At 45.5% G+C, this 18,248-nt stretch overlaps 1 protein-coding gene across 10 annotated transcripts in view; it reads right to left on the bottom strand.

Moving 5' to 3' along the window:
- Nucleotides 1–5,358: 5,358 nt before the first annotated feature.
- RNF152 (ring finger protein 152) overlaps nucleotides 5,359–18,248 on the bottom strand; it is a 46,184-nt gene continuing 33,294 nt past the window's right edge. For 9 of the 10 annotated variants that reach the window (XM_084508833.1, XM_084508831.1, XM_084508834.1 and 6 more), the window contains one exon: nucleotides 5,359–10,228. In XM_084508833.1, coding sequence (XP_084364959.1) covers nucleotides 9,501–10,112 — 612 coding nt within the window. In that variant the 5' untranslated portion in view covers nucleotides 10,113–10,228 and the 3' untranslated portion in view covers nucleotides 5,359–9,500. Of the gene's footprint in view, nucleotides 10,229–16,792; nucleotides 16,813–18,248 lie in introns of those variants that run through there. The other variant, XM_084508832.1, reaches the window with a different exon arrangement.

Below are 18,248 nucleotides of genomic sequence, written 5' to 3' on the forward strand. Positions count from 1 at the left end.
CCGAAATTCAGGGGCGCCTCTGCTTTCTCCCAACAGTGTTTAAATAGATCCAGAACAGATGGTATAAACATGGCCTGAATTAAGAACAGCTTTACTCTTCTTTTTGTTTTTCCTAGGGCCTGTTTTTGCTTTTTGTTTTTCCAAAACAGTTATAAGCAAAGTGAGTCTGGGGAGGGGAAGTGGAAGGACGAGAAACACTTTTTAGAGCCCACCACGAGAGCACCTGACCAGAGTGCTAAACCTCAGCGCAGCAGCAGATGCAGCAGCCTGCAACAAGCAGAGTCCCACCTTGAGACTACCTTCCGTACCTGAAGTTGAATAAAAGGCCAGGTTTTCCATTTCACGGGATGCGGGGTGGCCAGGAGAGCTCTGCATTTGTTACAACTCAGAAAGCTGAAGGAACCTTACAGAAAGGGTCTCACGTTCCCTTCAAACTTAATAATCCCATCTGGAGCAAAGCAACCGTGAGACCCTGGAGCCTAACCAGAGATGATGTGCTCGGCTATTTCAACAGGGAGAACATTCCCTGCGTGTCCTTACAGAGCTGTTGTTCCAGCAGAGGTCTGCGGAAGGTCATGGTCATGTTCCAGCCGGTTCAATACCAGCCCCGGGGCACCCTCTCCCCTTGGGCCATGCAAGCAAACTCGGCTGGGGCTACAGGCTATGCAAAAGTGATTTTAACCAAATTCCCATCTTCTTTAGTAAAAGTCAGGTCGCTGACCCCATCGAGGATTTAACAGTTTCTTAAGGAGAGGGATGATTTGCCCTCAGAATTGGTAAATGTCTCCTCGTGAAAGGCTGCTTTTTGTAGACGTATAAAGCGAGGACTGCCACTGCGTATAGGACGTGTGACGATGATCCTCGCAGGCTGAGTCCACTAACTGCTCTAAATGAGGCGTGAGACCCGAGTTTGATCTCGAAGAACTGACAATCAGAGCTAATTCCACACGTAGTGCTCTCTGTGTGCAAACCCCAGAAAGTCCAGGCTTTGCACATTTCAGCAAGCATTTTGAATTTAATAGGCAGCACGTGACATTTCATTAAGATTTTGGTGCTATTGCAGTTTTCAGCTGTTAGGAGGTTTATGAGGTATTACAAAACAGAAGCACATACATACAATTTGAAACTCAGCAGACCTAATCCAAGCCATGAATATGGATTTTCTTCTTCCTTCTCTCCCTCCCCCACCAAACAGAGCGGAATCACAAAATTAATGTCACTAATGCACTAGAACTGCAACAAAAAGGAGCTGCTAAGCATTTATCTTTAAAATCAAGTTGTGTGAATAGTTTCTCGTCTCCAATCTGTTTTGCCTCTTATTCTGCTATTGCTTTTTGTTGTTGTTTTCTTTTCTTTTCTAAAAAAAAAAAAAAAAAAAAAAAAAAGTCGGGCTTTAGTATTTTGAAAGGTATAATAATAAAAAATATTTATTTAGAGAAGGCTGGTGATAATGACAGCAGATGAAAGGGCTATTACACATAAGACTGTGTAAAGCCCTGGAAATGTTCCTATTTGTGTGGAAACTTGTTATCATTTTCATCACCAAAAAGGCCACAGAAATTTGCAGTCACTCAGACTGAGATGGGTTTCTTCTTGCAAATCTGCCGGGAAACAGGCTGGCGAAACAATAGGCAGGAGAAAAGGAAACGGGAGATGGCAGTCTCGCAAGGAAGCAGTATAAAGTGCTTTTTAGGCTCCTTGTTATGAAGGACAAAAGAAAGAACCCAAACCCAAAGATGTCAGGTATCAGCAATAACAAACACAGGCGCTATCTAGCGTATTAAAAAATATCCTCATTTATCCACTACTCCTCAACAGCATTTCCCTCGATCCCTGGGGTTTGTCAGAGTTGCTGCATGCTTGTTCTGCCTGGATGGCTGCCGAAAGACATTCAGTGTTGCAATGCTTTGTTTATCACAAAAACTACACTCCTTGCTGGTAACATTTTACAACTGTTATCATGCTGTTCAATCCAGCTACAACTGTCCAAATCTTGTCTTCTCTAAACCAGATGAGGTCAGAAAGGAAAAGAACCAGCACTATATGTAGCCATTGCGGTTAGCCAGTTTAGCAAATATAATCATTAAGCGGGGATTCAGCTGTATCAACCTGTAGGTTTATAGCAAATCCCTCAGCATTTCAACACCAGAGGAGAAGAGCGATTAGAATTCAATTTATTTCTCCCGAGTTTTTTAAATCATCATCACTCTGGGTTTTGGTGTGGGTTTGGACTGTCTGCTTTTTCTTTTTCTTTTTCTTTTTTCTCCTCCCAACATGAGTTAAGAATTCTCAGCTATGTGCGATCAGCAATTAAAAAAAGCAGTTATAGAAATACAGGTTTCTACACTCGAATGCTTGAAAACAGCTGCCCTGGGGGATTGAAGAGCCTCTACTAGGCAGTATGCTCTCAAATATCAAAGTAAAATCTTCCCCCAAAGCACAGCTTATTACTTCACATGTTCTTTAAGAATCATGCAGATTACCCAACTATCAAGAAAAAGCACCTAGGTGTAAAGCCCACCTCTCGTCAAGAAAACATTTAGTGTATGAGTAAATCCATCCTCCTTAGATTTAATGCTTTAGTGCTTTCTCAGTTAACATATTTTCCTGAATCACGTCCCAAATATTTCAATACGTTTCTTAAGCAAATCTTTGAGAAACATCTGTGACCGTTATTCCGAATAATTTAATCACGAAATTATTCATTTGCAGTTCAATCAGCAAATTGGCCATGCCTAGAAACTGAGCTCCCTTTTATTCAGCCACATGCACCTACCAGATGACAGGCTGCATTGAAAGCACTGCTAAGATACATTGCTCTTCTTAAATTCTTCAAAGCAAGGTCACATACTTTACTTTACAGCGCCAAGCCATCTTGCAGGGGAAGGGACTTTTTTTTTCCAGCTGTTGATGCACATTCAGATGTCTCTTAAGCAAACAAACCCCAGATCTAGGCAGTTATGCAGGGACCTATGGGGCAGTGCTTCCAAAACCAATCGGCACGGTGACAGCACACACACTTCCTTCTGTAGTTCTCAAGACAGGCAAATAAATAACCTCAAGCATGAAGCTACTCACGTTTCTCAGTTCTTCTATTTACTACATCTTGAAAACTAAAGCAGAAAGTCACAGACCTCTGCTCTGATCTTCCTGTTTTATATCTTGTAAATTGGATATTAGCAGTACAAAATAGCCGCTTCTTTCGTTTTCAGCTTCTCAGATCTAACAGATTCAATAAATCCTATCCTTAGTTGTTTGGCATTACCAACTTTTGTTCATGAACTTCGTTATTTGTCCTGGGAGACAGTCATTAAAAAAAAAAAAAAAAAAAAAAAAAAAAGAAAGAAAAGTGCTTATTTTAAACAACGGGACAGATCTGCCCACACTGAGGACTCAGTACTTTGCCTTTTCTTTTTTTTTTTAATCCCAACTTCTTTCTGTTGAACTCCTGTTTAGCCTCTGAGTCCTGATGGTTCAGCACCCTACAATATTCTGTCCACCCATCAAGTTAGGTGGAAAACTACGCTAATGAAATACACAGCCTCCATCTCAGAGGCAGTGAAGAAAACAGCAAAATCTGGAGCTTCACAGCCAAGGTATCCTTGAGATACCGTTTGACAGAAATGATACATGCAGTCCACTACAAAATGCGCCCAGTAGATGGTTTTGCACATACGGATCTGAAATTCTAGGCTACTGCCCAATTGCTTGCTCATTTCCAGGTGTCCTTCTTCTTCTGCACCTTTTCTACACTCCTTAAAGCCTGTTCAGGCCAAGTCTGCATGTCACATTCAAGCTCTCAGGAGTGTGTTATACTGCAGCTTCTGAAGACCCTGAGCTTACACAGGCCCCCAGTATGCTAAAAACCCTGACATCTATGTCTCTTGGTTCTCTTTTGGGTGGACACCCCAGCCTGGAGGCACAGAGCAATGATGTGGGCCCTCACCTGAGCCCCAGACCAGATGTCCCCTCTGGAGCAGTTGGTCCCATGCCACAGCACTCGGTGTGTTTGCAGAAGGCAGCTCGGAGGGAGCGGCAACTCATCCCATGTGAAAACCAGGTAGCAATGCCTACACTTCATGCTACTGTGCTATCTCAGCACCATAGAGTACGTGACCTCCCTGAGATACAACAGCCCGAGGCCCTTTTACTAATCCTCTTGGCCTCTCTGCTCCATGAGAGCATGTTGCATCCTTACTGTCCTCCCCTGAAAATGGTAACAGTTCTCTGTGCTCATACATACAGGGGCTCAGTGCATGCCCACAAGCCCCCATCTCATCGCCATGCTCAGGTGCGTGATACAATTGAGGACAGACTTGTGTAAATCTGAAGGGGACTGTGGGAGGGAAAAAGGAAATATTTTCTTCTGTCTGTGTATTTTACCTATGTCTCAGAATTGCTTCAGATGTACAAGAACATGCTTTGCATAAAAAATTGTAGGAATTATTTAGAACTAAAACTAAAAGTTTACTGAAGCATAAGGAGATGCTTGAAAAAATGCATTTATTAAGCATTAAATTTTGCTGAACTTAGAAGGTTGTTTTTTTTTTGTTTTTTTTTTTTTATTTCATTAGAGATGCTCGAGGCAACTCGAGAAACGTCTGTAAAATCGTTCTACTTGAAGATGGAGCAAGCAGCTTTGTTTGTTGACACGAGAAGGCAAGAGGCAAAGTGACAAAGAGAAAGGACAGAACAGCCCCAGCTGTCAGGCCCACGGACAGTGTACAGCACCAGAAAGGTCGCTAACATGCTGCAAACCCACTGCAGTGTTTCCAGACAGCCTTGCCCTGCTGAAGTTCTTGCATGAAAACTTTTGCCTTCAGGGCCAGCAGATCCTTCAACAGCCTCCTGGACGATGCTGGGACTCATTTGCTCCCATGCAGCTCCTCCCTCACTCCCTCACCCTCATCCACCCACAGAAAAAGTCTGGGAAAAGAGACATTTCAAGCCTTGATTTATGTGCTATTAGGATAAGGAAATGTTTCAACCCCAAAATTTACGTGAGGTGTATTCACTGCACCTGTGAGGCAACGTCCTCCACTGCTTGGCACTCCTGTGAGAAGAGGCAGGGAGCAGAGAGGCTTGGACCAGTTTAGGCAGTAGGTGGGTGCCAGATTTTGATGCCTGGACACTGGCAGTAGAGCTCAAATCATGTATGAATTGTTTGGTTTCATTCTAGCCCTGTTTTGAATGTAGCAAAGCCAGAACAAACCAGCCCTCTCCGTTCCAGAAAAGCCTTTGCCATATTACAAAGGTTGGCTGCCCAGGGCTCCAGCGGCACGAACAGGACTGGGAAGGGGGAGCCAGCCCACCAGTCTGTACAACACATGCTTAAAATAAAAGCCAACAATCCCTCGCTTCCATATGCAAAAAATTTACTTAAAACTTGTAAATCATCTGATTAAAACACACACACACACAAAAAAAATCTGCTGTGTGGCTCAGTAGTCTTCAGCAATAATTTCATACTCCAAGGTAATGAAATGTGAAAATGCTTTCACCACTTGCCACAGCCCACACACTTAACACTTTGCCTTAAAACACTACGAATCAAATTTCTGCCAACCCCTCGTAAAATACGGAGCAATTCTGCCAAATTCCCATCCATGCTCTTCACTTGATGGCAAAGTAACAGAGGTAGCGTAACTCACTTGGTATCATTCTTTTCCTGCTAATGTTTTATTCAGACTGAGCTTCATTAATAAAGATGAAAGTTTGGACTCATGGTTGCTCCATGTATACAAAACGTCCAGGCTCCTTTACATCTTGCTTAAGCGTGAAGAATCACCGAACACAATTTCCCACAACCAAAAAATCCCGCGTAACAAAACTGCATATCCGGATTTTTAAAATTCACTGAACCAAATTTCACAGAGTGACCCCTGAAGTCTGTTTGCCAGGAAAGCACAAGCCCAAAATGGAAGTTGGGACCTCCCAGGGGAACAAAGAAGCTGGACTCCAGTACACACATCCTTCGCGTTAAACAAGCAAATAAATAGACAGCATTCACACGAAGCAATTTGTTCTAAAAATGCAGGTGCATTTGTACTTCCCACAACCACTTTTTTAAGCCTTGGCTGCTCAAACAGCACTGGAGTCACAGAAGTCTTTTTAATTTTTTTTTATTTTTTTTGGTGGAATTGAGCAGTGACTGGCTTCTTACTGGACACCAGGGAACAAAAATTAGCCCAGAACCTGGGCTTTAGACAGGCCCAAATGTCTCCACAGAGAAAACCTACAAAGAAATGTGTGTTAAAAAATAAAAACACAACATAGATGTGTATACAGCAGTATCACTTTCCAATGCCAGGTACTGGACCACGGAATGGGATAGGCTGCACTGCATTTTTGAAGTAGTGTGACTGTCGACATACTTGAGAAACATTTTAACACTGTACATTACAACAAACTATTCAGTTCACTTGTATACAAGTCAGCAAATACGCCAGGCGATCCAACGTGACATGGCAGTTGCAAATTTGTAATGATGGTCACAGTCTAAAGCCAGAACAAAAAACATCTCCAGAGTTTCTTGAAGAAAAGGAATTAACATACACACCGCACACGCACGCCGACAGAAATCTTGAGGTTTTACTTATTGCTCTTACACAAGGCTGCGAGCAGGCAAACGTCTGGATCAGAAATTAGGTCAAACATGCATTTCAGCAGGCACAAAAAGTACAGGAAATTCGTATGAACGAAAGAAGGTACTGCATCACGTAACACAGGATGGTGTTCTGCAAATACAACACTTGCGCCACTAATACCGGATAAACCCCACGCCTGCCTGTTGCATAACGTGTTACGCCGCGTGGTGTTTTAACCTAATTTCTGATTGTTCCCACGTAGGTATGAAGAGGGGCAGTTTTCAAGGCAGCCGTTCTCCGCGAGGCCAGGGAAACCTCGGCCTCAAGAGCTGCAGTTGGGCAGGCACGGCCTGCACGGGGCCGGCCTCCACACGGTCACCTCCCAGGCCTGCTCTCTGCCCGCCTCGTGTTTTTGTGCAGCCAGCGACAACTCAAACAAATGCAGAAGTTGGTGCAAAATGCTTCTGCGCTGCTCTGGGAGCATCTCCCAGCTATGCTCTATACTCCTGGTAGAAGCATCAATTGCTACAGGGAATAAGGCAGTAGAGGGTCACGTCCCGTGTCTGGTCACTTCCTTCAGAGTCTATAAAGGCAAGATTTTTTGGTGAACTGGCTTTCCTTCACGTACCAAGCAGCACAGCATGGATGTCAGCAGAAATCTGGCTACCTACTGGTGACAGGACCATTTACAAGACATATTTTGGAGTTCCTATTGCTCCCTACTGCAACCAAGTAAGATGCGCTGCTGAGAGGTGTCAATGTATTACAATACTGTAAGTCAGGTGCTTGGACCTACATGAAAAAGGCATTGAATGTGTTCTCTGAGGATTATGTTGTGGTTTTTTTTTTTCTGTGCTATGAATACATATGACAGTAGATAAAATTCAGCACAATCGTGCCTCTCCATACACGACCCTACACACACCGTAACAATTAAGCACCATATGTTTATGCTGTTCTGCAGTGAAACAGAAATCGAGGAAGAAAAGGGTGGGTTGTGAACCAGGAGGGGAAGAAATCCAGCGCTAAGTCAGAGGTATGCTGACAGAAGTTGGAGTTGAGAAGGTTTATTGTGAACCAGATACTGGATTTGGTGACAACATCAGAAAGCCAACACCATCTACACGGCCAGCTTGGGCACTGTATAGTCAATGTTGTGTTCTCCAGTGTTATAGTACAGCATTGAGCAATTTCTAATTAATTACTAGAAAGAGCACTAGGTGGAGGACAAGAGTTCACTCGACAGGGAGGTTATGCTTAGGCAATTGCTCACACTTTGTACTTGCAAAAAGAACCAGTGCAAATCAATAGCTTTTCCTGCCCTATTAAAGGTCTTTCCGCCACGTGCCCCTTGATCTGATCCTTAAATCTCAAACAAGTTTCAGCTTTCAGACTTGCCAAATACCCAAATTCACAGAGTTGTACTCAACTTACAAACAGGATTACTAAAGCTAGTGGGACTGCTTTACGGAGCAAGGTGCTGCTGAAATGCAGGTTCAGGAATTTGGCTCTTTCCGAGCAGAGACCTGCAAATGACTGGGGTTTTAGGACATTCATAGGTGGAGGGGGATATTGCCTGTGCTTTTTCTTTTTGTTCTGTTTCCTCCCAAGTCTGTCCTAATGAACACCAACATTTATATGAAATGTGGGGAAAGGTCCATCATGCTCACCCAGACATTTTGACACCAGGACAGCCACAGTGATTTAGGAGGTGCAGTGCAACCCAGGAGAGGGTTGGGTTATCCTGTATTCTTCTCCCAGCTCCGTCACTGGCTCTTATTAGATAATTGCACAAAAGGGTCCTCAGTCTGTTGGGATGCTCAGGCTTCCTTAGAGCAACCCCTCTTTTACAGCACCCATGGGTGCACAAGCTCTATCTCCTAGGAGAGAGGGAGGCAAAATAAGTCTAAATTCTTCTAAAAAATTAAGAGAACCCAACCTCTGGAAAAAGAAAAGGAAGGACAATTTGCTACCACGCCCTTGCAGGAAGGAGTCCTAGGACTTGTCCTGACCCATTTCTTCACTAATGGCTATGAAGGCCAGGTCTGTAGGAAGCCCTGTTGCCAGATCAGAGGTAAAACAGCATGTCCAGCGTTCACCGCTCAAAGCCATCCTTCACGTGAAGCCGGTTAGGCAGAAATGTTTCGGCTGCATTGTCAGGCATTCCTCCTAGCCCACTTTGCTGCCCTGCTGGGAAGCTCCCTCACACAGGAGATTCTTGAAGCGCCACTTCTCTACAGCCACAAACAATGGGGGAAAGCAAAGAGAAACAGAGAGGCAAAAAACACACACCACAGAACCAAACAATTGCTTGTAAAATGTTTCCTTTTAAAAACTATTATACAACCTCCTAACTCAGTTTAATTAATGTGCAGTTTAAAACATATAAAATGCCTTGCCAGCTAAATGATTTCGCAGTTTTACAAGTCTCCCCCTTCCCTCCTTCAATTAAAAAACAACACGTGTGGGTTGGTATCGAACACCTCTCGCTGAGTCACACGCCAGGTCTCCTTTAATTCTACATGGAACAGTTTTGATTTTGATCTACTGTGGTTAGAGAAGAGCTCTTACCGCATACTTTACAGTATTAACCAGCTACGCAGATGTCTTTAATCTCATAACACGATAAAAATCACCGTAAATTACAGTCCCTTTGATAAATGATTATGGTGATGCATGCAGTCCTCCTCAGTGCTGTTGCCATCAGGCAGGGGACGTGGTTTTCTCCGCAGGCCACCAAGGGCTGGGGCCAGGCTGGCGCACCGCCGTCTCGGAGCAAAGCGTCCTGCAGCCGTCGGCCAAAGTTGCGGTGAATTGTCTTGCTCGATCCCACCACCACCACCACCACCACCACCACCACCACCACCACCCTATCCCCTGGGCGGGCACCCCCGGGGCGTCCCCCGCAACGCCTCAGCCGCACGAGATCACCGTGAAGCGCTTGGAAATGCATGACATGTTGTGGAGGACGATGCCCAGGAGAAAGACCAAGACGCAGGCCACCAGGATGACAGTGCACACCCCCGACCAGGTGGAGCTCTTCACCACGCCTCTGCGGTCGGGCTCCTCCGTGCCCACCTCGGCGGGGAGGCCGCCCTGCAGCGGCTGCTGCTCCGCCGGGATCGTCACCACCGCCAGGGACTTCTGCTGGCTGCCGGGCAGGAGGCGGCAGCCGATGTCTCCCGGCAGCAGGGCCCTCTCCTTGGAGAGAGGGAGGGGCAGCATGTAGCACCCATTGCTCGGGAGTTTGATGAAGACGGGGGTGTGCTCGGAGGCGTGGGGGATGGCAATGACGGCGATCACCTCGGGGTCATCGGGCAGCTGCGACACGGAGTAGCCCGGTGGCAGCTTGGTGATGCCGCGGCACCAGGGACACCGCAGGTCCTTCTGGCTGGTCCTCATCTGCTGCAGGCACACCGAGCAGCACGTGTGCTTGCAGTCCAGCAGCTTGGGCCGCCGGCGCGGGCTGTAGTAGTTGAAGCAGATCTGGCACTCCAGCAGGGAGTCCTGGGACAGCGTCTCCATGGTGGCCGGCCTGCCAGGGAGGTCTGGCCACGGCGCCCCGCGGCCGCCTTCCACTGCTTCTCCTCAGGAAGGCTGCGAAGAGTGCAGGGAGTCCTCTGGTCCTGATCTTTCAGCACCTGAGGGAAACAGAGGAACGTGAATCAGTGGGTTAATTACAGGAGGCAGAGGAAATGAGAGAGCCCGGCTAAGGGTGAGTAAAAACGAGAACTGACTTTGTAAGATAGCAGGAGAAACCAGTTTGCGATCCCAAACAAGCAAGTGTGAGTTCGTCAGCTTTACCAAGCCCCCTCCTGTCTAACTTTCCAGTCAGCCATCAGCAGATCTCTCTTGCTTCGCAGTCATAAAATCGCTACCAACCCTCCAGACTTCCACTCATATTTATACCCACGAAAGGTCCGCGAAGCAAGCCCCTCGGCCTCTTGTACTTTCAGAGCTTTGCAGCCCTTCCTGCACCCTCACAACTGCTCTCATTTAATCCTTTAAACCCCTGAGGATTTTTAGCTATTTGGCTCAACCAGGAGGTCTGTGAGCAAGGTGGAGGAAAAAAAATGTTTAAAGGGATGCATTTCCACGAGCTCCCGAAGTTACGACTGTAAGATACATGCCTGAATGAGCAACAGGAGCAACATGCTTTGTATTTACAACAAAGCACCCACATCTGTGCACAACAGAAAGAAATGGCAAGTTTTTTAGTTACATTAGCCATTTGCCCAGTTACCTGAACAGCCCCTGAACATGTCCATCAGACACAAACCTCGTCCCTGAGGAGGACATTGCTCAAGGTGAGAGGCTCTGCTTGGATCCAGGGCTGCAGCGTGCCATGGAGAACCAGCTGTTAATGCACAGCACTGAAGGCGAACTGCTCCTGACCTTGTGCTGCACTAGTCATTAAAAAGGGCTTCCTTGCATTTCCCCACTTATTTCTTATCACTATGCAAAAAAGAGGCAGCTGTATTTACTTCCAACAGCAAGTTGTTTAGCCCTGTTTGATTTCAGTCACTCCAACGCGTGATAAATATGAAGGGGCGACATTTTTACAACTTCTTGCTTTTTGCCTTCCTTGCTGTATTTGAAGAAGTATCTGTTCGAATTTGCATCCAGATAATAAAAGAAAGCAAGCCCAAAATATTTGCATGGTGACCTTTGATCACCTCTTATTGCAATGTTATACCTAAAACAGTTAACACCAGAGGACCAGAGCTGTTGGAGGACTTTCTCCTTTCCATAGAGTTATTTCTTGCTCTTCCCTCTAGGTCACAGCAACTAGGTTGCAACATGCTGATCAATAGGTGACATCAGCTGAACAGGAATATCACAGTTCAAGACGAAAAAACTGGCATAAATGTGGGGTTTGCAATACAAGACAGGCCTCTGGATCACACCGCCCCATATCCTACCAATATCTGAATTGGGAAAAACAAAATACATGTCATCCCTTCAGAGCCTAACGACTTGTCACTGCTGGCAGCACCGGCCCTGCTGCCGATTTTGTAACAGCAGCAGATTTTGGCTCGCAAGACGCTTCAGCAAACACACAGTGACAATCCTGACTCAGGAGGGAGCGGGGGCTGAGGTTATGAAAGCGGGAGCTTGCAAACACGTGAAAAAAGGCATGTTCCAGCCATGGGAACGTCACTTCTGGGATGCTTTGCCCGAGACCAGTGCTGGGGGAGGCCCTGACCAGTGTAAAACCCGCACAGTGGCTGGGGCAAGGTGCCAGGCATTGCACAAGGCATTAGGAGAGACTCTGCGTGCGGCCAGGGCCTAGCACCACCACAGAGGGGGCTTTGCATTCATACAGCCACACCAAAGGAGAGCAGCAGAAAGTGAGGAAAGGTTTTATTTTCTTCATCCTTTTTTGCATTACCATCTCCACATTCTTATGGTACAGGCAGGCTCAAGGAAGACTGGCAGAAAGAGGCATCAAAAGACTGGCATGCTACTGAGACAGAACACCATCCACAAAGCTAGGCCCTGCTGAAAAAACATTAAGAGGCAAAGGCCAGATGAGAAATGAGTTACAGAAACTCAGGAAGGGATCGCTCAATCATCACCATCCCAGCTTTCAGTGATCAACCACACGTGATCCAGCAGTTTTATATTTTGTACAAAAGTGTCCATACAAAGTCTTCATAGTCATCCCTGTGACAAATGAGCTCAGGCAGTAAAAGAGGCAATTCTGATCTAGAGATAGGAGATGCAGATCTGTTAAAAAACGGGTATAATACTGCAGTATTTCTATGATAACCAGCCCTACTGCCTGGAAATTCAGAAGGTAAAGCTTTAATTTAGAAACAGAGTGGACGTAGTTGTTCTGTAGGTGTAAATCACTATCTCTGCACAGATCTGCACTCCAGATCTCAGAGTCAAGGAACTGAGTGTCTAAGTTCTCTGACCTGATTTAGCTGTCACCTATAACCTCTTCCCAGTTAAATTGCTAAAGTCAAACAAGTTCCCATTGATTTTAAAGTGACTGGGGATCAAGCTCATTTTTCTGACCTCATAACCCCAGGAGCTACATATTAATATGCTACCAAGCCTTCATCCCCATCCCAGTGACATCCTTACAGTAGAACAGTGCTAAAAAAAGAGGTGAGATATTCAGAACTAAAGAATGAAACAGAAGTCACATCCAAGCAAAGAAAATCAAGGAAAAAGAAAAAAATCCATTCTAGCAAGAAGACCTTAGCTGCTTTGAACTCTAAGAAATGGTGTGAAGCATTCCTCCAATAGGTCAAACTTACAAATCATTAGTGCAATTGAAGAAAAAAAAAAAAAAAAAAAAAAGAGTGGAGCCAAATTAAGAGTTTATGATGCAACTTGGGACCTGCATGACATATGTTGTTCAGCATGTACAGGCATGTTTGCAGAAGCTGCAAAGTTAACAACAGCCCCTTTTTGAGCTGGTGTTGAATAAAGGAAACAGTTGCTTCCCCTGTGTCTTAAAGTTCGATCATTTTCCTTGAAAAATAGTAATAATAATTAAAAAAAAAACTATAAACATTATTTTGATTACAAGGTTGCATTATACATATACCTATGCCAAACTATTACTTATCTTACTTTCCCCATAAATCTCAAACAATAACCAGAGATATATTTTGGCAGATCCTTCAGAATATGTTTAAGGACAAGTTAAAGAGTAGCCACATCCGTCTAACTCCTTGGCCCTTGCTTACACTGATGAGCTTGCCTTGTCCGAAGGTTTGCTATCTGTTTTGATGGGTGCAATGCAATTTTACTCCAAAACATACTGAAAGCCCCACAACACTCCTGCACTATGCCACAGCTTGTCTTGGGGAGACAGAAGCCACCATCTACAGTCAGAATTAAACTTCACAGTGTCCACTTGTTTCATTTCGTTGCACATGGTGAGGAAGGGAAAAGCTGTGGGGAAAAAAAAAAAAAGCTCTAAGTACTTTTCTATCACCTCATTTTAATAACGAGGTGAGGAGTTAATGCTGCAGCAGACCTTCTGGTGGACAGAGGACTGACCTGTCTCATTGACTTGCTGATCTCACTGAATTGTTGACCAACACCCCCACACTAACTGAGGCCACTGATCTACCCCAGGTGAACACCTTGCCCAAAGTTGACTCAAACTGCACTCTTCTTCACGCTTTGAGCACAAAGACCAAGAGGCAGCCGGGCTGCAGATGGAGGCACTGCTGACTTCAGTGTCAGACAAAAACCTCGTTTTGTCACTGCACTTGTCACCCGGTGACAGACACAGGGGGCTGTTGACAGGAAAAGAGGGAAAAAAAAAAACAAACAAAAAAGACTGTCAGGGATCTCTGTAGGTCCGGTAAGAGAGAGCATACGTGTGTGCGGATATGGGCCTGCATGTGGGAGGGAGGGCTGGGGAACATGACGGTGAAACCACACACACCGAGGCAACTGCAGCTGCGATTAATAACTCTGCCTAGCCTGAACCTGACAGCAACTGACAGCTTTTCAGGGCTGAGATCTACCCAGTAATACGAATAAAAACTAATAGGGTATGAAAATCCACAAGCTCCAAAACGCAAGTGTCAGACAGGTGCGGCAGCAGAGGAAGCGAGAAGAGGCAGAGCTGCAAAGAAGCATGAGGAAACCTCTCTGGCTCTCCGTTTCATGCTTGCTGTGGCTCTGCCCCACATCCACAGGGCTGCTGCTGATGAGATTCACACATGGGAGAGGAGACAGAGGGAGGAACCTGCAAAGCTGAGGAGATCCACCAGAGGAGATCAAGGTACAGCCGGGTGGCTCAGAGCATGACATAAGGCCCTCCTTGCAGATCTGGGGTGCCCTCTGAAGGGTTCATAAGATTTGAGAAAATACCATGTAACTCAAAAACAACAAAGACAGTAAGCTCTGGAGAATAAATCATCTTTCAGCTGCTCAGCAGTCACGCCATCTGTTCTGTCCATACCCTGTCAGAGGCTGTGGCAGGCCCCACGCTCTCTTTCTTCAGGTGAGCAGGAGGCCCGCCATGCCAAGGCACTGCCCAGGAAGGTGAAGGGGGAAAGGGCGTTTGTTACAACTCATGGCTTCCCGACACGACACAGGGAAGAAGAAAGAAAAGGGGTCAGATTAAAATGGGATCTGATGTAGAGAAAACTCTGCACAAACGCTAACTGTAAAGTGGTCAGAAAAGGCAGTTATTCTTGGAACCCAGTGCACAGGCAGACATTAAACATCCACGATGAGAGGTGAACAAGTCCAAGAACAAACCAAAGACAAATCATTGCTTATTAAGATGGTGTTTCTTCTTCATAAGTGACTAAGCAGTGGAAGCCACAGCCTTGAAGGGGCGCTGCCTCCACTGGAGAACCAAGAACTATCTCCACACATACATCCTAACCTATTAGGGCCCAAAATTATATCAACGTGAAAGCCACAAAAATATATTGTAATGATGCCTGTGGAATTTAATACAATTCACAGAAGATTAAATATCACATCCCATTTTTAAAGACTGGCTACAGGGCGTGCTGACCACTGGAAGCCTCAAAAGCTCTGCCCAGACCTATGCGCATATTTAGGCGTGCCGTACCTGCTGCACGGCAAGGTTAATAACAAGCTTTTAGCAAGACAGTGCACTGACGATACTTCACCTTTCTCAAGGAAGGTTCATTACGCAAACTCCCCGAACACATTAAGCATTCTCTGGCAGCGTTACCGAGTATGTATGATTTACGACGAAGGAAGATCCATTCATTTCGGGTGCCCTTAGGCTGGAAAGGAGATGGGGGGAGTGGCGCGGAGTGGGCACCGATCTCTGTAGGGGAACTAATTGCAAGAATCATCTGCCCACAGATATGGAGGGAAAAGTCTGCTGCAGTCACTTCCAACTGATAGTGGATAGGAAGGAACATATACAATATTTGGGTGCATTTCTGCTACAAAATTCACCATCCATTAATGTTTCCAACATATTTGTTTGTACTAAATGTACCGGGGCTGTTGCAACCATGCAGGACGTACTACCTGATTTCCCCTGAATATCCTTCACAAAATGATCTTATTTATTTTTAGGCTGTTCTTTAGCACTAATTACCATAGTAACTGAGAACAGTACAAAGATTAATTAATTTATTCAGCACAACACCCTTGTTAAGAGAGAAGTGTTATCGTTATTATATCCTTTCATCATCTAAGAAAAGAAGTGCTGAGAGATGAAGCAGTTGGTCCAAGGTCACGCAAGCACCACCCAGATTGCCTCAAAGCTCCTAGAAAACTTCATGGCAGCTCCACTTCTAACTTCTTGAGTCACTGGACAGGGGTGAAAGATTTTTTTTTTTCCCAAACAGAGAATCAGGAAGGCTCAGAAAACCACCCATTTCTCCCAGTCTCTCCAAGGTGGCTGTACCTCTGTGGTCTCTCCAAGGTTTTCAGTGGCTTTCACTGAACATACCAGCTTTTCCACAGAACATGAAAACCATGAGAGCCTGTGATCCAGAAGTTTTAAAGCATCTCCACAGACACAGCTCACCCATCATGACAACTGCAACTGAGAGACTGTCTGCATTTTGAGGGACATGAAACTAACAAAGTGAGTCCATTCTTCTCTCCAGAATTTCTTATTTTCTGGGCACCTTCCCCTGAGACACACAGCCTACAGCCACTATTCTTTCCATTTGGTTATCCACAATTGTACAGAAATATTTCAGAGCAAAAAAGCATTTTAATTTGGCCAAATCCTTAGCCAGTGCAAGCTGACGTTGCTACTTCAGCTTTAGCCCAGCCCTTGCCAAGAAATCCAGCCCTTGGCAAGAGCAGAACCAAGCGTACATACTCTCAGATGTGTAAAGCCACAGAAAATAAAGCCGTGTGAAACTGAAATATGAGCCTACAACATCCTACGAACCTGTGCCAGGGTTTCCGTGCTGATGGGGAATCTGCCGTGGGTGATCTCAATGGCACAGATCAATCAGGACAGCAGCTGGCCTGCCTCCTGCCTCTCTGGCAGCCATGCAGTCAGAAGTGGATCATGAGAAGGGAGCCTGGGTGCAAGGTATTAACCCACCACCTTTACCTCAGAAATCGTCACCAGCCAGCCGTAGCAACAGAAGACGGAGAAACAAAGGTCCCCCACAGGAATGTAAGTAACTACACGCAGAAGTTTACGTTTTTGGAGAAGAATGGATCCAGTGAAAGCACCAGCCTTTGGTGTTTATAGAAAACAGAGAGAGACTCACTTGCTGCACGTTGTTCCATCTCACCTCACCGGCTCTGCTGTTCCCTCCTTTTATCTGCAAACTTTGACACGTCCACATTCCCCAGCTCCAAAGACCTTATTTTGGTCAAATGTGATCAGGATAAACTGCACTTTGTTCCAGTAGCAAACACTACTAATCACCTGTAATGTGCCTGGTCAGCAAACGACGGGTACGGATTCGTACTGCTGAGTCAAAACAGAACAACCATGCTCACCAGCAAGTTTCAAGTGAGGTGCTTTCCTGTGGGAAATGCTACTTGAAATAAAAAGATTCCAGAGAAACATGCCCGTTTCAGGCACATTTCTTCTGCCCATCCAGCCCATCAACAGCCCTCCATGTTGTTGGATGCGGAGCCCAAGCTGTGGAGCCTCACCTGGTCCTCACCAGCCCAGGGCTTCCAGGTTTGTGGCTTTTTGACAAGGTGACTTGTCAAGCTGCCCTAGAGCTGCAGGTCCCTAAAACTCACAGGCTCCTGGGCTTCCCCCAGCCTGGGGGAGTGCAGGAGACCCCATGTGCAACCCCTGCCCATGGGGTTGGAAAAAGGTGATCTTTAAGGTCCCTTCCAACTCAAACCACTCTGCGATTCTCTGACAGGATGAGAGATCTGACTGTGGTCATTAGGCATCCCAGATCTGCAAACTCCCCCGCACAGGATACTAAAAGGTTCCCTCTCAATTTGGAAATAAACAAAATCTCCAGGGTTCAAAACATCCCAAGGGACAGTGCTCATTTTTATAGCCTTTCTCACTGCAAACCTCACAGGGCCATTAGCACTTCTTCAGATCTGTTGGCTGCTCTTAATTATGCCTGACACACTCATAAACCCTAGGGTGAGAGGAATTAACAGCCAGGTTTCTCCACTACCAAGTGACAAAACCGTTTGCCATTCAAGCTGGCACCAAGAGGAATGAGGGTGAAGGGCCATAAGAAGTACAATCTACCCCTCACCCCCTTAATACAAGCAACACCAGTAGTAACTGATGGCCAGGACATAAGGCGCAGATGGTTGGCAAAGACAGATTTAGATGTAGCCTCCCTAACTTAAAGTGAGGTCACAAATTCAGCCACTAAAGCCAAAATCCTGCAACTTCATAGCTTTGCCCCAGCTATGGTCATTAAGCTCACTCTCACTAAAAGCTTTTATTTGCAAAGCAGCATCTTCTTTCTAAGAGATTTTCTTTTATGGCTACATGACCGGATTCTGTGGTATTCAAAACGCTGAGAGACCATGAAGCACCTGATCAGTTAAAGTGACAAATTTTGCTCTCCCATTGCAGGTTTACGCTTCATCTGCCATTGATTGAATTCACCCGATACCTGAAGAGAAACTTAATTAAAATATTCTTCCCTCCCTCCCCCACGAATTTGCTATTAGACTTACAAAATGCCACCATCCCCAAAAATACAGTATTAAACAAATCTCAAATGCAGATGC

The sequence above is a fragment of the Aythya ferina genome, assembly GCF_964211825.1.
Source record: "Aythya ferina genome assembly, chromosome: 2".
In the NCBI taxonomy this organism is placed as follows: domain Eukaryota; kingdom Metazoa; phylum Chordata; class Aves; order Anseriformes; family Anatidae; genus Aythya; species Aythya ferina.